Below are 23,236 nucleotides of genomic sequence, written 5' to 3'. Positions count from 1 at the left end.
TGGACAAAAGAGACAGATTATTTTTATTTGTCACATGTCAGCCAATCATCGATGTAGATGATCATGTCCCCAGAAAAATATATTTATTGGAAAAGAGCATCAAGCTCATCACCTTGCACTTTCTCCACCCTGTGAAGTTCCTCATCATTTATTTAATCTGTAGCCTAACAAACTGCATGCTTTCCCCGACGAGTCGTAGTGGGAGGACCACACAACATGTCTTCGCGTGACTCCACGTTTACTTCAATATTTTTTTATTTATTTAACTAGGCAAGTCAGTTAAGAACAAATTCTTATTTACAATGACGGCCTAGGAACAGTGGGTTAACTGTCTTGTTCAGGGGCAGAACAACATATTTTTACCTTGTCAGCTCGGGGATTCGATCTAGCAACCTTTTGGTTACTAGTCCAACGCTCTAACCACTAGGCTACCTGCCGCCCCATATGATGATTGCTGATACGATGATATGATGATTACTGTGTCAATATTAGCACATAAAAGCATTTCCACCAACATTTCTCACATAATACATTTTACCGACACAAAAGATCCCACCTTGTCAAGTATATTTTGTTTTGTCGACATTTGAAAAGCTTCCAGCCAAGTTTACTCGCATAAAAAGGTTAGATGGAAACCTGGTTAGTGTCAATATTAATTAGATGTAGATGCCCAGCTTGGCAACACAATTATAAGGCCATGGTCTGGCACTGCACTGTGCTTTGCCTTCTGATGTTCCTTCAGGCTTTGTTTCCATTTAAAACAATTCCCACACTGATCACAGCTGTACGGTTTCTCCCCAGAGTGTTTTCTCTGGTGTTGCTTTAGATTTCCTTTCTCATTGAAGCTCTTCCCACATTGGGAGCAGTGGAAAGGCTTCTCCTCTTTGTGTACTCTCTGATGTTTCTTTAGGTCTATTACCCAACTGAAGCTTTTTCCACATTGGGAGCAGCGGAAAGGCTTCTCTCCTGAGTGTTTTCTCTGGTGTTGCTTTAGATTTCCTTTCTCATTAAAGCTCTTCCCACATTGGGAGCAATGGAAAGGCTTCTCCCCTGTGTGTATTCTCTGATGTTTCTTTAGGTCAGCTTTCTTACTGAAGCTCTTCCCACAGTGGGAGCAGTGGTGTGACTTTATTCCTGTGTGGTGTGACTTTAATCCTGTGTGAGTTAGCTGATGTCTCTTCAGATATGATGACAAACTGAAACACTTCCCACACTCTGAGCAGTGGTAAGTCTTCTCTCCACTGTGTATTCTCTGATGACGCTTAAGGATTCCTTCCAATTTAAAACTCTTCCCACAATGATCACAGCTATATGGTTTCTCTTCTGTGTGCATTACTTGGTGCTTCTTCAGATATGATGACAGACTGAAACCCTTCCCACACTGAGAGCAGTTAAAAGGCTTCTCACTAGTGTGAGTTAGCTGGTGTGGTTTTAAATGTGATAACTGATTGAAACTTTTCCCGCACTCAGAGCAATGGTAAGTCTTCTCTCCTGTGTGTATTCTCTGGTGTTTATTTCGATTTCCTATATCACTGAAGCTCTTCCAACACTGAGAACAGTGAAAAGGCTTCTCTCCTGTGTGTATTCTCTGGTGAGCCTTTAAGGCATCTACACGACAGAACCACTTCCCACACTGAAAGCAGTGGTACGACTTCTTTCCCGTGTGATTAAGCTGGTGTGTCTTCAAACTGCTTGGCGTCTGAAAACTCTTCTCACAATGAGCGCACGGGTACGTTTTCTTTATTTTGAGAGTCTGTTGGTGTGATTTGATGTGAATTGGACAAATAAAACTGCCTCTGCAATCTGAACAGGGGTGGGGCCTACAAGTGTGTCTTCTCAACTCCTCTGGCTCATAGAAACTAGTGAAGCAGTCCATGCAGTGGTGATGTTTCTGTCTTGAGTTCCTCTGTCTGTGTTGTTTATGGTTTCCTGATGCTGTGGAACTGGGATCGCTGTCTGAGCCTGGATGGGAGCTCTCTCCTGTGAGAATATGTTAGAATCAGTAAGGGAACATTGAAAGGGGCTTTAAAATACTTTTGATACAAGCAGAAGCACTACAATAGTTTGGGAATCCCCTGTGGCCACCAAGGCACCAACCTCTCTCCATACTCCACACCTGAACTTACCTGGGTCAGTGATACTATCTAATGCTGCCTCCTCTTCCTCTAGATCTGGAGCAGACACTTCCCTGTTCTCCTCTTCTTCTTTGACTTCGCTCTCCTCCTGCTCTTCTTTTTTAACCGCTCTCTCCCCCTGCTCTTCTTTTTTAACCGCTCTCTCCCCCTGCTCTTCTTTTTTAACCGCTCTCTCCCCCTGCTCTTCAGTGACTGCTCGCTCTTCCTCCACTTCTTCTTTGACTGCCATCTCTACTTCCTCTTTGACTGCTCTCTGATCCACCTCTTTTACTTGTATCTCCTCCTTGATTCCTCTCTCCTCCCATTCCTCTTTGACAATCACATTGAGTTCCAGTGTTTGACTGCAGCCCTCCAGCTTCACTGAGACAATCTCTGGACCGTGCTGTGCGCTTCTCTGGGCTGGAACACCACAGCCAGAACCCTGGGACTCTGTGGACTTTGGTTCAGACATGGAAGGCTAGAGATGGATCCAAAAGAGGAAGCACATGTGAAAGGTGAGTTTCACAAAATACTGGAACAGCTTAGCTAATAAAGGGATAGACCATGCTAAATATTCCATGCACTAGGAATGCCTGCTAATAAAATGTAACTAGCTAGCTCACGTTGCTATGGCGATGGCAACGACAGCTAACGTCAGCAATGTGGAGCTATTATTGGTTTAGCTTTAGCTTACTGACCAGCCCTTTTGGTCATGATTCAGTTCCAGTACATTACACAGAAGAGTCAATGGATGAAGGTATCTTCTGTAGTAGAGAGATTAAGAGCTCCAACGCTCGGTCTGAACATTAACACACATCGCTTGCGGTATGGTTTTGGAAGTATACAGACCTTATCTTTCATATCGGGGAGAAATAATAATAATTACAATTTTGATTTGTGTTTATTTCCATTTTTCAGGGCGTGATGCAACACTCTCAGCACCCCTACTTCCCACGGCTATGCCTGTATAAGGTCATTGGACTTTAAGGAGTACTGTGGTCAAGTGAGCTGACACTTGCAAAACACAGTAAAGCCATCGCACTTCAGTGTCCTCCTGATTTTCTGTGCGTGAATACTCAACACTTTACGGTATCGCGTGTTTTCTGGTAGGGAAAGAGGATACCTAGAGCAGCTGCACAACAAAGCATTCAACCTAAAGGTGTCTTCCGCATTTAACCCAACCCCTCTGAATCAGGGAAGTTTTCAAATACATTGTCCTAGAGAGATTTACACGGTTATCAAAACGTCACGCCTGTGTAAGCCTACACGAATTAGCCCTTAGTTTAAAAAAAATCCTGAGCTGGGGTGAGATAAAACACACCCGAGTGACTGAGGATGTCATTCAAAAATACCCAGAGATTTTCAAAGATGAACTGGGCACACTGCAGGGCACTGCAGTTAAGCTGTTCGTGGATCCTCAGGCCGAGCCTCGCTTTTTCAAGCCCAGGACAGTGCCTTACGCCATGAAAAAGAAAGTGGAAGAAGAGTTGGAGCGGCTGCAGGAAGCAAACGTCATTACTCCTGTTCAGTTCTCCCGCTGGGCAGCTCCTATCGTTCCCGTTCTGAAAAGTGACGGCACGGTGCGTATATGTGGGGACTACAAACTCACCATCAACAGGGCCTCTAAGCTAGACGCTTACCCGCTGCCACGGGTGGAGGACTTGTTCGCGACACTGGCAGGAGGCAAGACGTTCTCAAAGCTTGACATGAGTCACGCCTACCAACAGCTCCTCCTGGACGAGGACTCAAAAGAGTATGTCACAGTCAACACGCACAAAGGCTTGTTCAGGTACAACCGCTTGGTTTTCGGTGTGGCGTCCAGCCCAGCCATTTTCCAGAGGACAATGGACAATCTGCTGCAGGGGATCCCTCATGTAGCAGTGTACCTGGATGACATCCTGGTTACAGGGGAGACGGAGGAGGAGCACCTCCACCATCTGGACCAGGTGTTAAAGAGATTCTCTGAGGCAGGGCTGCGCCTGAAGCGTAGCAAGTGCACATTCCAAGCACAGAGTGTGACATACCTAGGTCACAAGATCACAGCGCAGGGTCTGTGTCCTGTGGAGGACAAAGTCAGGGCAATCAAGGATGCTCCAAACCCCAAGAATGGGTCAGAGCTCAGGTCGTTCCTGGGCATGGTGAACTACTATGGTAAGTTCCTCCCTGAGCTGTCAACAGTGTTGGCTCCACTTTATCAGTTGCTCCACAAAGACTGTAAATGGAAGTGGGGGCCAGCACAAGAGAAAGCTTTCAAGGAAGTGAAAGCACTACTACAATCAGCACAACTTCTGGTTCATTTTGACCAAGACAAAGAGATCATCCTGTCATGTGACGCCTCACCCTATGGCGTCGGGGCAGTACTCTCTCATCAGATGGAGGACGGATCAGAGAGACCCATTGGATTTGCATCACGTACGCTGACGAGTGCTGAGAAGGGTTATTCACAGTTAGACAAGGAAGGTCTGGCCATAGTCTTTGCTGTGAAACGCTTCCATCAGTACCTCTACGGTCGTCATTTCACCATATGCACTGACCACAAACCACTGATGAGCCTTTTTAGTGAATCAAGATGCATTCCGCCCATGGCTTCAGCAAGGTTACAGCGCTGGGCCCTGACACTGTCGGCTTACCAGTATACGATAGTGTATAGAGCGGGGAAGGACAATGCAAATGCAGACGCGCTCAGCCGTCTCCCGCTACCAGAGATGCCTGCCACAACTGTGGTGCCTCCCGAGACAATTTTCCTAATGGAGAGATTGTCAAACTCACCTGTGAATGCCAAACAGATCAAACAGTGGACAGACCGGGATCCTATCCTGTCCCAAGTGAAAAGATTCCTGATGCAGGGCTGGCCTCCTGTCATAGAGGATGATGGATAAGACCTTACGCAAAGCGCAAAACTGAGCTGAGTGTGCAGGATGGCTGCATACTCTGGGGCTCCAGAGTGGTTGTTCCACCCCCTGGCCGTGCACAAGTCATGGATGAGGTCCATGAGGCTCACCCGGGTGCCTCCCGGATGAAAAGTTTAGCCAGATCTTACATCTGGTGGCCTAACATGGATCAGGAGGTAGAAGACAAAGTTAAATCATGTTCTGAGTGCCAGATCAACCAGAAGATGGCGCCGCCCGCGCCACTACATCTGTGGGAGTGGCCTGACCACCCATGGTCCAGGCTGCATATAGATTTTGCAGGCCCTTTCATGGGTCACATGTTCCTTGTCATGGTGGACGCACACTCCAAGTGGCTGGAGGCGCACATCATGAGCAACATCACAGCGACCACAACCATCGAAAAGCTTCGGCAGGTGTTTTCAACCCATGGTCTGCCGGACTCTCTGGTGTCCGACAACGCAACAACGTTTACCTGTGATTTGTTCCAAGAATTCATGCGGAGAAACGGGATCCGCCATGTCCGCAGCGCCCCGTTTCACCCGGCCACAAACGGCTTAGCGGAGCGGGCTGTGCAGACACTGAAAGAGGGGCTCAAAAGGATGACTGGGGAAACCATCACTACTAAGCTCTCTCGGTTCTTGTTCCAGTACCGCATCACGCCACAAACAACAACAGGACAGGCTCCAGCGGTGATGTTAATGGGCAGAAGGCCAAAAGCTCACCTGGATCTACTGCGTCCGAACATCAGAGCACGAGTGGAACGGAAGCAGGAGAAACAAAAAGAGAGACATGACCACCACGCAAGGGAGAGACAGTTAAAACCCAATGACACTGTCTACATCCGCAACTTCACATGCAGCCAACGCTGGTTGCCAGGTATCATTCTGAGTCAGAGTGGTCCCGTCTCCTTTGTGGTCAAACTGACTGATGGTCGAGTCATGCGCAGACACCAGGACCATCTCCGCCTGCGCTATGACAAAGACAAGACCATGTTTTCAGACGGAACAGCTGTGGGTGGTAGTATACAAGTTGAAATCCCACAGGAAACAGCATCTGAGGAACAGGGGCATTCAGTGGTTCCAGCAGAGGGTGATGGACATTCTCTCACAAACACCCAACCCGCTCCTGTGCCCTCAGACCCAGCTCCACTGGGACATGCCTTACCTGTGTCTCGTAGCACACCAGGAGTACTGCGCAGATCACAGCGTAGTCACAAGCCTCCTGAAAGACTAACTCTGTAGTTGAGACTGAGAGACTCGTGGTGTTAGTGTTTGTTTGGAGCAGCAGACCAAGTTGAAAAGAAATAAGGACTGTCATTTTATTGTTGTTGTTTTGGTTACATTTACGGTAACACCAGCAGAAGTTCTACAGTGTGGTGTAGTAAAGAGAAGAAAACACTAATGTGGTTTACTTGTTAACCTTATGTTTTCCTTACAGGGGGGGATTTAAATTGAGGGGGGAGAAGTGTTATAGTGTGGACACTATATAAATAATTACATGGTTATTATTGGCATTAACCTTGACCTTTCCCCTTTGATGATGTCATCACCAAGAGTGAGTTCTGTGCAATGTGATTATATAGTTCTGTTATATAGTTCTATATAGTTCTGTTATATTTGTACCGTTTGTACCTGGCAATACACCTTTAGGTTTGGGTTGAAAGTAAAGGAAAGTAATATCGAAATGCGTGTGGGCATTCCTTGTCAAGTTACTACACTAGAGAGATTTACACGGTTATCAAAACGTCACGCCTGTGTAAGCCTACACGAATTAGCCCTTAGTTTAAAAAAAATCCCCTATGGGAAAAAAATATATGATGGACAAACGACGAACCATTTCCCCTCATACTGTGGTACTCTACAGGGGGAGAAGAAAGGTTGAAGAAAACGCTACTGCAGAAGGCAAAAGTTTAAATATTTTAACTCTGGCGGTAAATTGCGTCAACGGTGGCGGCATTTACCGTCGTGCTCTCATTGAAAACAATGACATCCGGTGGCCGTGAGTTGTATCATTTGTATTGTGTAATATTGAATACGTGTGTTCCAAACTGTCTGCATGGAATGAATTGTGTCTATCAGTGCATCCGATTCAGTTTCCCTACTAGAAAACAAAACATACCGTAAAGTGTTGTGTATTCACGCACCAATTCAGGAGGAGAATGAAGCGCGGATGCTTTGACTGCGTTTTGCGAGTGTCGGCTCATTTGACTGCTAGATAAATTACGCGCAATATAGTTTAAAGTAAACGAGTTCTAAAATGGACATTTGATTTGTAATCACTAAATGACAAATTATTATTGAAAGCTACCTATCTATCGGCCTAGTTAGCCATGCTAACTTACTGGCCAGTGATCCGAGTAGCCAATGGATTTATGTCATCTTAAAAATGAACGATTCACACTTCATTTTATTTTTTTTTTACATTGTCTTAACAAATAATATGGTGATTCACAACACAGCGTATTGATGATAAGCAAACTTGCTTGATATGGCAGCTAGTTAGATAAATAGCTCGTTAGCAATGCTAGCTAGCTAGATCATTGAATAGGCTAATTGTTGACACGTTGATCGGAGGCACGTGGACAAAGAATCCGACTGCTTTCTGTATTTGGAAACGTTCTAGAATATGGTAGAAAGCTTGATTTTTTTACCTTGACACTTGGTTTTGAAAGTTAACAGGTATTGTTGTTGTAGCCCTCTTTTACCAGAACGAGATGTGTTCTACCGCGAGAATACAGATCTGCATTCTCAAGACAGTCATGGCTGCGCTAGATACTCACATTGCCAACGCCAATAAATATATACTGTTTGTCTATTGTTGTGATTTAGATGAAGATCACATTTTATGACCAATTTATGCAGAAATCCAGGTTATTCCAAAGGGTTCACATACTTTTTCTTGCCACTGTACATACATTATACACAAGATAGCGTATCTATACATTCATACTCTAAGTTAGATATTAGAGAAGTTACATTTCAACTTCTGTAGGTCCTTCTACTACATAAACAAACCAAAGGAGGCTGGTGGGAGGAGCTATAGGAGAAAGGGCGTATTGTAATGTCTGGAATGGGATAAATGGAACAGTATCAAACATATGGAAGGTACATGTTTGACTCAGTTCCATTTAATCAATTAGCCATTATAATTGGTCTAAAGGGGGAGGTGGCACCCATTTCTGGTCTGGAGCGGGGTACAACCATTTTAAGTTGTATGCTTTATTTCTGCAATAAGACACGAGGGGGTGTGGTATATGGCCAATATACATTTTACATTTAAGTCATTTAGCAGACGCTCTTATCCAGAGCAACGTACAAATTGGTGCATTCACCTTATGATATCCACCACAGCTAAGGGCTGTTCTTAGACACAATGCGGAGTGCCTGGACACAGCCCTTAGCTGTGGTATATTGGCCATATACCACAAACCCCCAAGGTGCCTTATTGCAATTATAAACTGGTTACCAACGTAGAGTAGTAAAAATAAATGTTTTGTCATACCCATGGTATACGGTCTGATATACCACGGCTGTCAGCCAGTCAGCATTCAGGGCTCGAACCACCCAGAGGGATGTGGTATATGGCCAATAAACCATGGCTAAGGGCTGTTCTTAGACGCAACGCTGAGTGTCTGGACACAGCCCGTAGTGGTATATTGGCCATATATCACAAACCCCAGAGGTGCCTTATTGCTATTATAAACTGGTTACCAACAAAATTAGAGCAGTACAAATAAATGTTTTTTGTCATACCCGCAGTATACGGTCTGTCAGCCAATCCGCACTCAGGGCTGGAACCACACAGTTCATAATTGAGTTTATACAATGGGTGGGTCTAATCCTGAGTTCTGATGTTAAAACCGTATTCCAGCCGGTGTCTATTCTACAAATTACTACTGGCTCAATCTATGACGCTAAAATGCCTATTTACTCTGTTCCATCTGACTGCGCAATCCACCATCTCATCAACCCAGCCAGACACTTTATAAATTTAATCTCCACTATAAAAAGCATCTAGACATTATCTCACATGTCGTTCAGACTAACCTTTAGTTTTCAACAACGGAGATTTGTATAAACCTTGCTGTCTGTCTCTCCGACATTTGCAACATTGTTTCAATATTCACATTTGATCTCCAGCTGTCCCATAGTAATGAAGGTGTCGGGATGAGACGGACAGGCAGGCAGCGTTTCTCAGCCAGTTGAAATCAGGAATCAGCTGGCATAATTTTTATGGATATATGCAAAGAAATGTTAACCGAAACGAAGTGCAGCTAGTTTGCAGTCTTTCCAGCTTCAGTTTGAAGTGATTGTGTTAGCTGTGTTGTTGGCTAGCTCCTCTGAACAACAGTGTTCTGATGCGTGAACACAGTTTCCATGCCAGGGAAATCGCGCCTCATTAGTTCATTGTAGTGGATGTATCCAAATAAATGTCACTGGAAAACAGCTTTAACAAATGCGGCTACTTTGCTGTTATTCTGGCTGCACTTTTTGACGTGGTTAAATGTATTAACAACCGTGCCACTATATCCTCCAGACACTGGCTTCTCTGGCATTGTCACTTAATTAACCTGTAGTTGTTCTCTGTTTTCAGAAGCAAAATATCGTATTCCTGCTTAAATTTAGAATCTTTACCTTGTAAAGATTTTGCATGGGCTTTTTCTAAGATAGTGATTTATTTTTGTTTAATATCTAAATCAGATGTAAATTTTGCCGAGGATGAGATTATAATTTGCCTAATGTACACTTAAAAGGCATCCCAAATTATATCGGGGCTCAGCTGTTCTCCGTCCTCTTGTCTACATTTGTAAAATTCGGGTCCAGAAGATGTATTTTCTATTGATGTAATTAAGCATGTTACCATAGAATAATCCCATATCACTATCAGATTCAGTGTTTAATTGTCACATGTACAGGGTTGCAAGTGTGACTGCAGGGTACAGTGAAAATCTTAGGCTTCGAGCTCCAACATACAGGACTAAGTGAAATAGAATAATGAAAATGGCCATAAAAAAAAACGATATAAATGGGGGGGTGGAATGTCCGTGGAGGGGGGGGAGCAGATAGTTGACTAGTGGTGGCTATTCAGCAGCTTGATGGTCTGAGGGTAGAAACTATTGGCCAGTCTTTGATGCTCCTGTACTGCCCGTGTCTGTGAGTGATTGAAGCGGGGAGAACAGTACATGGCTTGTGTGGCTGGGGTCCCTGATGATCTTCTTGACCTGGTGTTGTAGGTGTCCTGTAGGGCAGGCAGTGGGCACCCAATGGTGCGTTTGGCTCCATGTATCACCCTCTGAATAGCCTTGCAGTCCGCGGCAGTGGAGTGGCCTTACCAGGCCGTGATGCAACCTGACAGTAGGCTCCATATTTCTTCAGCATCCCTGTCGTGCCTTCTTCATCACGATGTATGTGTGGTTTCAGCTTATCTGAGATGTGTACGCCGAAGAATTTGAAGTTAATGACGTCTCCATGGCAGCCCCATTGATGAGGACGGGGGCGTGTCCAGCCTGGTTCCTCCCGAAGTCCACAATCAGGTACCTACTTTTTCCACATTTTGTTACACACAATACAGCCGTATTCTAATTATTAATGAAATTGTAGTTTTTTTTCTCATCAATGTATGTAGATTGATCACAATACCCCATAAAAAAAAAAAATGAAATATCACATTTACATAAATATTCAGACGCTTTACTCAGTACTTTGTTGAAGCACCTTTGGCAGCGATTACAGCCTCTAGTCTTCTTGGGTATGACGCTACAAGCTTGGTACACCTGTATTTGGGGGGTTTCTCCCATTATTCTCTGTAGATCTTCTCAAGCTCTGTCAGGTTTGATGGGGAACGTCGCTGCACATCTATTTTCAGGTCTCTCCAGAGATGTTTGATAGGGTTCAAATACGGGCTCTGGCTGGGCCACTCAAGGACATTCAGAGACTTGTCCCGAAGCCACTCCTGATTTGTCCTGTTGGAAAGTGAACCTTCACCCCAGTCTGAGGTCCTAACCTGCTCCAGAGCGCTTTATACCAAGGATCTCTCTGTACTTTGCACCGCTCATCTTTCCCTCGATCCCGACTAGTCTCCCAGTCCCTGCCGCTGAAAAACATCCCCACAGCCTGATGCTGCCACCACCATGCTTCACCGTAGGGATGGTACCAGGTTTCCTCCAGAAGTGACGCTTGGCATTCTGGCCAAAGAGTTGAGTCTTGGTTTCATCAAACCAGATAATCTTGTTTCTGATGATCTGAGAGTCTTTAGGTGCTTTTTGGCAAACTCCAAGCGGACTGTCATGTGACTTTTACTGAGGAGTGGCTTCCGTCTGGTCACGCTACCATAAAGGCCTGATTGGTGGAGTGCTGCAAAGATCGTTGTACTTGTGGAAGGTTCTCCAATCTCCACAGAGGAACTCTGGAGCTTTGTCAGCGTGACTATCGGGTTCTTGGTCACCTCCATGACCAAGGCCCTTCTCCCCCGATTGCTCAGTTTGGGCGGGCGACCAGCTCTAGGAAGAGTCTTGGTGGTTCCAAATTTCTTCCATTTAAGAATGATGGAGGCCACTGTGTTCTTGGGGACCTTCAATGCTGCAGAAATGTTTTGGTGCCCTTCTTTAGATCGTTGCCTCGACACAATCCTGTCTCGGAGCTCTAAGGACAATTCCTTCGACCTTATGGCTTGGTTTTTGCTCTGACATGCACTGTCAACTGTGGGAACTTATATAGACAGGTGTGTGCCTTTCCAAATCATGTCCAAACTATTGAATTTACTACAAGTGGACTCCTCCAATCCAGTTGTAGAAACATCTCAAGAATGATCAATGGAAACAGGATGCACCTGAGCTCAATTGAGTCTCATAGCAAAGGGTTTGAATACTTATGTAAATAAGGTATCTGTTTACTATTTTTAATACATACAGGGTCTTCCCTGTGGCTCAGTTGGTAGAGCATGGTCTTTGCAACGCCAGCATGGTGTGTGCAACGCCAGGGTTGTGGGTTCGATTCCCACGGGGGGCCAGTACAAAAAAAATGCATGAAATTAAATTAAATGTATGAAATGTATACATTCACTACTGTAAGTCGCTCTGGATAAGAGCGTCTGCTAAATGACTAAACATGTTTTTTAAAAAAAGCTAAAATTTCAACAAAAAAACCGTTTTTCGCTTTGTCATTATGGAGTATTGTATGTAGATTTGAGTATTTTATTTTATCCATTTTAGAATAAGGCTGTAACGTAACAAAATGTGGAAAAAGTAAAGCGGTCTGAATACTTCCCGAATGCACTGTACAGTGATATGATAAGGTCAATGTCAGACAGACAGTTCCCATTCAGACTCATGCCAAAGCAGCCCCACACAATGATAAACCAACCTATCACACCATCTGGAAGGTAGAGAACCTGAGGAATAATACCATAGAAATAGAATCCATAGAAAGGGCTTGGAAACATAGAATTAAGAATTGGAATACTAGAAGTTAATTAACCTTCTTATGATGGTATAAATGGTCAGCCCATTTTGGTCAACCATGGTTTGCCAGTGCTGTGATAAGATATAGTGTAAAACAATGAATTTGACGATCATCTGCACTGTTTGTTAGCTAGCTAGCCAGACACTTTTAGAGGAAGGATTCCATAAATGTTTCTAAATAACTACCAATATGCCAACATTCCATTCAAACAATACAGTCAATCCACAGCCATACACTGACTGAAATCTGTTGATGATAGGACTTAGACAAGTTGGAAATGAAACAAGGACTGATATTGTATCATATAATTGCACTCACAGCTTTCCAAGAAAACACAAATTGAGACATTTATGGCCTGTTTACATTTATTTTAGAGGCTATAATTTTTTTTATAAAACCCATATGTACTGTTTATATAATTCTATGAAAATATTTTAGGTTGACAATTCTATTACACAATTTCTGATATCACATGCCTTAATTGTATTTTCCTGTATAAGTAAAAGCAGGAAATGCATCACCTATGCCTCTACTGCCATTCATACCAATAATTCAATTTTTATTTAACCTTTATTTGACTATGCAAGTCAGTTAAGAACAATTTATTATTTACAATGATGGCCAAACCTTAACCTGGACGATGCTGGGCCAATTGTGCGCCGCCCTATGGGACTCCCAATCACGGCCGGTTGTGATACAGCCTGGAATCGAACCAAGGTCTGTAGTGATGCCTCTAGCATTGAGATGCAGTGCCTTAGACCGCTGCGCCACTCGGGAGCCCTAATTAGACTGGGTTGGATTCTCCCTGAACCAAAAGGCTGCCATTTTCGGACCATTCTGGAATTTTGTAGGGTTTATGACTTAGCCCCTCAATTCATTTAATAGGATCTCTATGCTTGGAACCGCTATTTGTTAATTTAATTAAACATTTATAAAACAATCTGTGGATGTATTACATTTCAAGGGGGCATACTGCACTGTACAGCCTTACCTATGGATTGTGGATCAATGAAATGGGTTATCAGCCTACTCAGTGACACCTACAGATTACAATTCTAAAGAGTGTACACAAATATTAGCGTCATAGCTCTTATTGCGGGACTTTGACTGTGGGAATTCACCTCACTATTCAGCCTATAATGTGTATTGAACATTTGTATTGCACTGTACAGCCTTACCTATGGAGTGTGCACCCATGAAATGGGGTATCAGCCTACTCAGTGACACCCACAGAACAACTCTGTAGACTGTACATGGCTCTTAGTGCGGGACTACATGCACGCATTGAGCAAATTCACATAATCCTTCTTTATGAATCGTATTTATCTTATATCTTCATACCATTTTGTTTGGAAGCAATGGTGATGTGTTGCTCAAATAATATGTGAAGTGGTTTGACCGTTATAGCAGTTCATCACGGTTCCACTGGACGGAAGAAAGCAACTTTTTACTCGAGCTGTTTTTATTAAGGGTCGATAGTTTCATCTTGTGGTTGAACGGAGCTACTACACCCACTGCATTCATCAACTTCACTGACCTCTCTTCAATCAGGTTAGTTAGGTGGTGGCAATACAACCAGGTATCCTGAATGATGCCCAAACTGACTCGACTCGGACATGGACTCCACCTGTTGTGACTTAGTTGTCAGAAGTCTCTCTCTTTTGCATAATTCATCATATTGTTACATCTATTTAGCCTAACAAATGTGCAACACGAGCTAGGTTTCCATCCAATTCAAGACAGATTTTCATGTGAATATTCTAAAACCCACATCAATAAAATGTTTCCCACCAGTGGTGTTTCCACCAAACAGACAGATTAAAAACAGTGCATGATGACAGAGAGTACATAAAAGCTACTTTTCCATTTAAGTTTTGATAAAAATCTAACATTTTTTTTACTTACTTTACTCGCCTAAAAAGGTTCGATGGAAATCTGGTTAGTGTCAATATTAATTAGATATGTAGATGCCCAGCTTGGCAACACAATTATAAGGCCATTGTCAGGCACTGCACTGTGCTTTGCCTTCTGATGTTCCTTCAGGCTTTGTTTCCATTTAAAACAATTCCCACACTGATCACAGCTGTACGGTTTCTCTCCTGAGTGTTTTCTCTGGTGTTGCTTTAAATTTCCTTTCTCATTGAAGCGCTTCCCACATTGGGAGCAGTGGAAAGGCTGCTCCTCTTTGTGTACTCTCTGATGTTTCTTTAGGTCTCTTATCCAACTGAAGCTCTTCCCACATTGGGAGCAGTGGTGGGGCTTCTCTCCACTGTGTATTCTCTGATGACTCTGAAGGCTTCCTTCCAATTTAAAACTATTTCCACAATGAGAGCAGTGGTGAGGCTTCTTTCCTGTGTGCGTTAGCTGGTGTCCCTTCAGAAGTGATGACTGACTGAAACCCTCCCCACACTGGGAGCAGTTGAAAGGTTTTTCACCTGTGTGAGTTAGGTGGTGTCTCTTTAGGACTCCTGTTTGACTGAAACTCTTCCCACACTGATCACAGCTGTATGGCTTCTCCCCTGTGTGTATTTTCTGATGTTCCTTTAGATTTCCTCCCTTACTGAAGCTCTTTCCACACTCAGAGCAGTGGAAAGTCTTATCTCTTGTGTGTATTCTTTGGTGTTTATTTCGACTTTCTTCATCACTGAAGCTCTTCCCACAATGGGAACAGTGGAAAGGCTTCTCCCCTGTGTGTATTTTCTGGTGTCGCTTCAAATTGAATGATGAACCAAAGGTCTTCCCACACTGGGAGCAGTGGTACGACTTCTTTCCTGTGTGAGTAAGCTGGTACGTCTTCAAGCTGCAAGGTGTCTGAAATCTCTTCCCACATTGACCACTCGGGTTCATTTTCTTTCTTTTGAGAGTCTGTTGGTGTGGAATGAGGAGAATTGGACAAATAAAACTGTCTCTGCAATCTGAACAGGGGTGGGGCCTACAAGTGTGCCTTCTCAACTCCTCTGGCTCATAGAAACTAGTGAAGCAGTCCATGCAGTGGTGATGTTTCTGTCTTGAGTTACTCTGTCTGTGTTGTTTATGTTTTCCTGATGCTGTGGAACTGTGCTCACTGTCTGAACCTGGCCTGGAGCTCTCTCCTGTGAGAATATGGACAGATATGGGGTTAGATTTCGAAAGGGAACATTGAAAGGGGCTTAAAAAAACTTTTGATGCAAGCAGAAGCCCTACAATAGTTTTGGAATCCCCAGTGGGCGCCAAGGCACCAACCTCTCTCCGTACTCCACACCTGAACTTACCTGGGTCACTGATACTATCTACTTCCTCCTCTTCCCTTAGATCTGGAGCAGACACATCCCTGTTCTCCTCCTCTTCTTCTTTGACTGCCATCTCTACTTCCTCTTTGACTGCTCTCTCCCCCACCTCTTCTTTGACTTCTCTCTTCTCCACTTCCCCTTTGACTGTTCTCTCCTCCTGCTCTTCTTTGACTGCCATCTCTACTTCCTCGTTGACTGCTCTCTGATCCACCTCTTTTACTTCTATCTCCTCCTTGATTTCTCTCTCCTCCCATTCCTCTTTGACAATCACATTAAGTTCCAGTGTTTGACTGCAGCCCTCCAGCTTCACTGACATCATCTCTGGACCCCACTGTGAGCTTCTCTGGGCTGGAACACCACAGCCAGAACCTGGGGACTCTGTGGACTTCTGTTCAGACATGGAAGTCTAGAGATGGATCCAAAAGAGGAAGCACATCACGTGAAAGGTGAGTTTCACTAAATACTGGAGCATAGTTAGACCAAGCAAAATATTCCATGAGTTTCACTAAATACTGGAGCATAGTTAGACCAAGCAAAATATTCCATGAGTTTCACTAAATACTGGAGCATAGTTAGACCATGCAAAATATTCCATGCACTAGGAATCTCTGCTAATAAATTCTACTTGCTAGCGCACGTTGCTGTGGCGATGGCAACGATACGGTGTCAAGTCTGATTGAAAAGTCGAACACGCACGGGATGGCTTGCGTGAGCAAACACTGAGTGGATGGATGGGATCAGAGATAGATGGGAGGGGTTGATGGTAGCTGAAGGATGGTATTAAAAACAAACAAAAGATAACTACTGTAAAATGCATTGTACCCATAAAATGTATATAGCATGTATAAGCTGGAAGTAGAAGCCTAAGTGTTGTTGTCCATTAGTTTACTCCAATTAGGGGAGGGATGGTAGGGTTGGGGGAAAATAATAAAGCTAAATATATATATACAGTACCAGTCTAAAGTTTGGACACACCAACTCATTCCAGAATTTTTCTTTATTTTTACTATTATCTACATTGTAGAATAATAGTGAAGACATAAACTATGAAATCACACATATGGAATCATGTAGTAACAAAAAAAAGTGTTAAACAACTCAAAATATATTTTAGGTTCTTCAAAGTAGCCACCCTTTGCCTTGATGAAAGCTTTGCACACTCTTGGCAATCTCTCAACCAGCTTCACCTGAAACAGTCTTGAAGGAATTCCCACATATGCTGAGCACTTGTTGGCTGTTTTTCCTTCACTCTGCGGTCCAACTCACCTCAAACCATCTCAATTGGGTTGAAGTCGGGGGATTGTGGAGGCCAGGTCATCTGATTCAGCACTCATCACTTTCCTTCTTGGTCAAATAGCCCTTACATAGCCTGGAGGTGTGTTGGGTCATTATCCTGTTGAAAAACAAGTTATAGTCCCACTAAGCGCAAACCAGATGGGATGGCGTATCACTGCAGACTGCTCTGGTAGCCGTGCTGGTTAAATGTGGCTTCTAAATAAATCACGGACAGTGTCACCAGCAAATCACCCCCACACCATCACACCTCGTCCTCCATGCTTCACGGTGGGAACCACACATGCAGAGATCATCCGTTCACCTACTCTGTGTCTCACAAAGACACAGCGGTTGGAAACAAAAATCTCAAATATGGACTCATCAGACCAAAGAACAGATTTCCACCGGTCTAATGTCCATTGCTCGTGTTTCTTGACCTAAGCAAGTCTCTTCTTCTTATTGGTGTCCTTTAGTAGTGGTTTCTTTGCAGCAATTCGACCATGAAGACCTGATTCACGCAGTCTCTAGATGTGTCTGTTACTTGAACTCTGAAGCATTTATTTGGGCTGCAATTTCTAAGGCTGGTAACTGTAATGAACTTATCCTCTGCAGCAGAGGTAACTCTGGGTCTTCCTTTCCTGTGGCGGTCCTCATGAGAGCCAGTTTCATTATTGCGCTTGATGGTTTTTGCAACTGCACTTGAAGAAACTTTCAAAGTTCTTGACATTTTCCAGATTGACTGACCTTCATGTCTTAAAGTAATGATAGGCTGTCGTTTCGCTTTGCTAATTTTAGCTGTTCTTGCCATAATATGGACTTGGTATTTTACCAAATAGGGATATCTTCTGTATACCACTACCCTTACCTTGTCACAACAGAACTGATTGGCTCAAACACATTAAGAAGGGAAAAATAAATCCACAAATGAACTTTTAGGCACACCTTCATCAGGTGACTACCTCATGAAGCTGGTTGAGAGAATGCCAAGTGTGCAAAGCTGTCATCAAGGCAAAGGGTGGCTACTTTGAAGAATCTCAAATCTAAAATCTACAGTATTTTGATTTGGTTAACATTTGTTTGGTTGATTCCATATGGGTTATTTCAGTTTTGATGTATTCCCTATTATTCTACAATGTAGAAAATAGTACAAATAAAGAAAAACCCTTGAATGAGTAGGTGTCCAAACTTTTGACTGGTACTGCATATATTTTAAAATATATTTTCCTTTATTATTTTCCCCTAACCCTACCACCCCTCCCCTAATTGGAGTAAACTAATGGACAACAACACTTAGGCTTCTACTTCCAGCTTATACATTCTATATACATTTTATGGACATAGTATATTTCACAAAAGTTACCTTGTTATTTTTAGTTCCATCCTTCAGCTCCACTCAACCCCTCCCATCTATCTCTGAACACCATAATATCCCGTCCTTCAGCTCCACTCAACCCCTCCCATCTATCTCTGAACACCATAATATCCCGTCCTTCAGCTCCACTCAACCCCTCCCATCTATCTCTGAACACCATAATATCCCGTCCTTCAGCTCCACTCAACCCCTCCCATCTAACTCTGAACACCATAATATCCCATCCTTCAGCTCCACTCAACCCCTCCCATCTATCTCTGAACACCATAATATCCCGTCCTTCAGCTCCACTCAACCCCTCCCATCTATCTCTGAAGACCATAATATCCCATCCTTCAGCTCCACTAAACCCCTCCCATCTAACTCTGAACACCATAATATCCCATCCTTCAGCTCCACTCAACCCCTCCCATCTAACTCTGAACACCATAATATCCCATCCTTCAGCTCCACTCAACCCCTCCCATCTAACTCTGAACACCATAATATCCCATCCTTCAGCTCCACTCAACCCCTCCCATCTATCACCATCCAGCTTTGATTTCTATTTGCCAACTGTGCTGTGAGTATTATTGTTCAATTGACTATGACTTTTTAAATCACCCAGCAGTGCTATTTGCAGAGGGTGACAACTTGTCTGGGGTCCCCCCATTTTTGGGGGCATCTAAAGCACATTTCTAAAGCACATTTCTACACAATCTAATATGACCCATGGCCTTTCTAGCCGTTTCTATTTAAAACAACAGAAAGTAAGCAAAAATGCCCACAGTCATCAAGCTAGCTAAGAGATTATTAAAATATGTTTAAGTGATTGATAAGACTGAACTAGATCCATGATAATTAATGAATCAATATTGTGTTGCACCTTTAACCAATAACCTAACAAATGAACAACTCTTACAAATAAAGTACAAAGACAACTTTTGATTGTCTTTAAGACATCCTCTATATCAGTGGTTCCCAAACCTTTTATAGTCCCGTGCCCCTTCAAACATTCAACATCCAGCTGTACCCCCTCTAAAACTGTATATAGTCCCATACCCCTTCAAACATTCAACCTCCAGCTGTACCCCCTCCAAACCTTTTATAGTCCCGTGCCCCTTCAAACATTCAACCTCCAGCTGTACCCCCTCTAAACCTTTTATAGTCCCGTGCCCCTTCAAACATTCAACCTCCAGCTGCGTACCCCCTCTAAAACTGTATATAGTCCCATACCCCTTCAAACATTCAAACCTCCAGCTGTACCCCCTCCAAACCTTTTATAGTCCCGTGCCCCTTCAAACATTCAACCTCCAGCTGTACCCCCTCCAAACCTTTTATAGTCCCGTGCCCCTTCAAACATTCAACCTCCAGCTGTACCCCCTCCAAACCTTTTATAGTCCCGTGCCCCTTCAAACATTCAACCTCCAGCTGCGTACCCCCCCCAAACCTTTTATAGTCCCGTGCCCCTTCAAACATTCAACCTCCAGCTGCGTACCCCCCCCAAACCTTTTATAGTCCCGTGCCCCTTCAAACATTCAACCTCCAGCTGCGTACCCCCCCTAGCACCTGGGTCAGCGCACTCTCAAATGTTGTTTTTTTGCCATCATTGTAAGCCTGCCACACACACTATGCAATACATTTATTAAACATAAGAATGAGTGTGAGTTTTTGTTACAACCCGACTCGTGGGAAGTGACAAAGAGCTCTTATAGGACCAGGGCACAAATAATAATGTTATAATAATCAATAATTTTGCTCTTTATTTAACCATCTTACATATAAAACCTTATTTGTTCATCGAAAATTGTGAATAACTCACCACAGGTTAATGCAACGGGTGTGCTTGAAAGGATGCACATACACTACCGTTCAAAAGTTTGTGGTCACTTAGAAATGTCCTTGTTTTTTAAAGAAAATCCTCAACTGGGAGCTTCATTAAATAGTACCCGCAAAACACCAGTCTCAACGTCAACAGTGAAGAGGCGACTACGGGATGAGTTCCTCTGTGTTCTTTTGGCCATCTTAATCTTTTCTTTTTATTTGCCAGTCTGAGATATGGCTTTTTCTTTGCAACTCTGCCTAGAAGGCCAGCATCCCGGAGTCGCCTCTCCTCTGTTGACGTTGAGACTGGTGTTTTGCGGGTACTATTTAATGAAGCTTCCAGTTGAGGACTTGTGAGGCATCTGTTTCTCAAACTAGACACTCTAATGTACTTGTCCTCTTGCTCAGTTGTGCACCGGGGCCTCCCACTCCTCTTTCTATTCTGGTTAGAGCCAGTTTGTGCTGTTCTGTAAAGGGAGTAGTACACAGCGTTGTATGAGATCTTCAGTTTCTTGGCAATTTCTCACATGGAATAGCCTTCATTTCTCAGAACAAGAATAGACTGACTAGTTTCAGAAGAAAGTTCTTTGAGCCTGTAATCGAACCCACAAATGCTGATGCTCCAGATACTCAACTAGTCTAAAGAAGGCCAGTTTTATTGCTTTCTTAATCAGAACAACAGTTTTCAGCTGTGCTAACATAATTGCAAAAGGGTTTTCTAATGATCAATTAGCCTTTTAAAATGATAAACTTGGATTAGCTAACACAACGTGCCATTGGAACACAGGAGTGATGGTTGCTGATAATGGGCCTCTGTAGATATTCCATAAAAAATCTGCCATTTCCAGCTACAATAGTCATTTACAACATTAACAATGTCTACACTGTATTTCTGATCAATGTGATGTTATTTTAATGGACAAAAAAAAATTGCTTTTCTTTCAAAAACAAGGAAATTTGACCCCAAACCTTCGAACGGTAGTGTTGTATTGGAAAGTTTATTACTAAAATTACTTTAGACAGACATAACCTAGATAGGACAGTCGTGTGAGAAACTCGTCATCATGCAAGCGGTCAGACAAGTGAAAATTATGGTCATTAAATAAAACTTTAAGCTCGTCTCTCAATTAAAAAAAAAAACGGGTCAATACTTTGCCCCTTGATAACCAGCGCACCTCTGTATGTTGTAAAAGCATGACATGGTCGCTGCCCATATCATTGCATATTACAGAAAATACACGAGAATTCAGGGGCCTTGCTTTAACAAAGTTAACCATTTTCAATGCAGTGTCCAAAACGTATTTCAAGCTGTCGGGCATTCCCTTGGCAGCAAGAGCCTCTCGGTGGATGCTGCAGTGTACACAAGTGGCATCGGGAGCAACTGCTTGCACACGCGTTAACATTCCACTATGTCTCCCTGTCATGGCTTTTGCACCATCAGTACAGATACCAACATGAGCAGCAGCTACTTTAGGCTACATACGGACTGCTAGTGGAATTCCCACGAGAGAGTAAGGGTTAATGTGATTAGATGTTAATTTATTTGACTAGGCTACCTGTATTTGACATTGTTGTTATTTCGCTGAACACAAGATGGTTTAATTTTATTTTTGGCAGTGTAACGAGGCTACTCGGGCGAGAAAAAAACCTCACCCAAATGATTAGCCCCGTTGGAAAATATAAATGGACTGTGTGGCGTACCCCCGACAGCATTTTGTTATTTTTTTTTAACCTTTATGTAACTAGGCAAGTCACTTAAGAACAAATTCTTATTCACAATGACGGCCTACCGGGGAACAGTGGGTTAACTGCCTTGTTCGGGGGCAGAATGACAGATTTTTATCTTGTCAGCTCGGGGATTCGATCTAGCAACCTTTCGGTTGCTAACCCATCGCTCTAACCACTAGGCTACCTGCCTCTAACCACTAGCTACCTGCCTCCAACCACTAGGCTACCTGCCTCTAACCACTAGGCTACCTGCCGCCCCAGGTGTACCCCAGTTTGGGGATACCTGCTCTATACCAACCCGAGCCGCCTACACGCCCGACCCCCACCAGTCTAGTCAATAACTAAACTCTCTCCCCAACACAACTCCATGTTTTTGTTTTATGTATCAAGGGAAAGGTTTGGAAAACAAATGTTGAATGAAAACACACATACACCTACATATTAACACACAAAAACAGTACAACCTCCATATAATTCATATCATAGGCCTAATAGACTGTAGAGATTTTTTTAATTGCACACAATATAGCAGGGTCACCCCATCCTGCACCTAGGGGTCCACGGCCATGCAGCCCACTAACCGAACACACCCCACTCAGCTTTAGGATCTCAGTGAAACATTCAATATTGGTTTCAGGTGTGTTAGGCCAAGGTCAGTGTGAGAACAGTACAGCAGACCTCCAAAGCCAGGTCTGAGCAGCCCAGTAGCTAGGGATTGCCCAAATCTCCCCTGGTGTGGGTGTGTTTTCAATACAGACTCCTTTTGTCGCACACTATTCCATAAAAGGCATTCAGACTTTATGAAAGTTGCACAGTATACCCTTATTTTTCTGTTTTTTGGGGGGGGTTGCCCCACCAAGATTTACATGCTAATATCGCCACTGTTTTCTTCCATACATTGTGGGAGGATAACCAACCTTCCAATTAATGGTAATGCATTTATTAGCCACTATAAATGCTAGGTTACACAGTTTATTCTGATAAGTCTCCAGTATCAACATTTCCAAGCAAACAAAAACAGGGAGAAGGGAGAATCTGTAGACATGCTGAGATAAAAGAACATACTCTTTTGCCAGAATTCAAACAGCCTTCACAAGACCACAACATATGCAAATATGTCCCCTTTTGTGCTTTACACCTCAGCAAAATAAAAATCTGCATCATATTCAGTTTCACTGGCATATAGTATGTTCTATGGATGGTCTTCAACAGCAGTGATTTATGTCTGAGATGATATAAACATGACTGGGCATTCTAACATATCGCTATCCCTTCAACATATCGCTATCCCTTCATTTTGTTTTACATGTTTTGTCCCATCAGG

General features: G+C 43.3%; 2 protein-coding genes and 1 pseudogene across 2 annotated transcripts in view; 1 reads left to right on the top strand and 2 right to left on the bottom strand.

Annotated features, from left to right (window-relative positions):
- LOC115147701 (oocyte zinc finger protein XlCOF6-like) lies at positions 1-7,791 on the bottom strand. Its single transcript, XM_029690001.1, has 3 exons — positions 7,656-7,791; positions 2,127-2,592; positions 1-1,980 (listed from the first exon to the last, which is right to left on the bottom strand). Exons 2-3 carry the CDS (start codon positions 2,584-2,586, stop codon positions 653-655), a joined length of 1,788 nt encoding a protein of 595 aa, XP_029545861.1. The 5' UTR covers positions 2,587-2,592; positions 7,656-7,791; the 3' UTR covers positions 1-652.
- LOC115147913 (uncharacterized protein K02A2.6-like) lies at positions 3,578-9,175 on the top strand (annotated as a pseudogene).
- Positions 9,176-13,909: 4,734 nt separating this feature from the next.
- The window catches only part of LOC115147912 (zinc finger protein 23), a 29,409-nt gene continuing 20,082 nt past the window's right edge, over positions 13,910-23,236 (bottom strand). Inside the window, exons 4-5 of the mRNA XM_029690167.1 lie at positions 15,717-16,140; positions 13,910-15,557 (exon numbers count right to left, since the gene is read on the bottom strand). Of these exons, the coding sequence (XP_029546027.1) occupies positions 14,380-15,557; positions 15,717-16,140 (1,602 nt within the window). The 3' untranslated portion in view covers positions 13,910-14,379. The remainder of the gene's footprint in view (positions 15,558-15,716; positions 16,141-23,236) is intronic.

The sequence above is a fragment of the Salmo trutta genome, chromosome 14 (assembly GCF_901001165.1).
Source record: "Salmo trutta chromosome 14, fSalTru1.1, whole genome shotgun sequence".
In the NCBI taxonomy this organism is placed as follows: domain Eukaryota; kingdom Metazoa; phylum Chordata; class Actinopteri; order Salmoniformes; family Salmonidae; genus Salmo; species Salmo trutta.
Note: the sequence above shows the minus strand (reverse complement) of the source record. Positions and strands in the feature narration are given on the sequence as shown.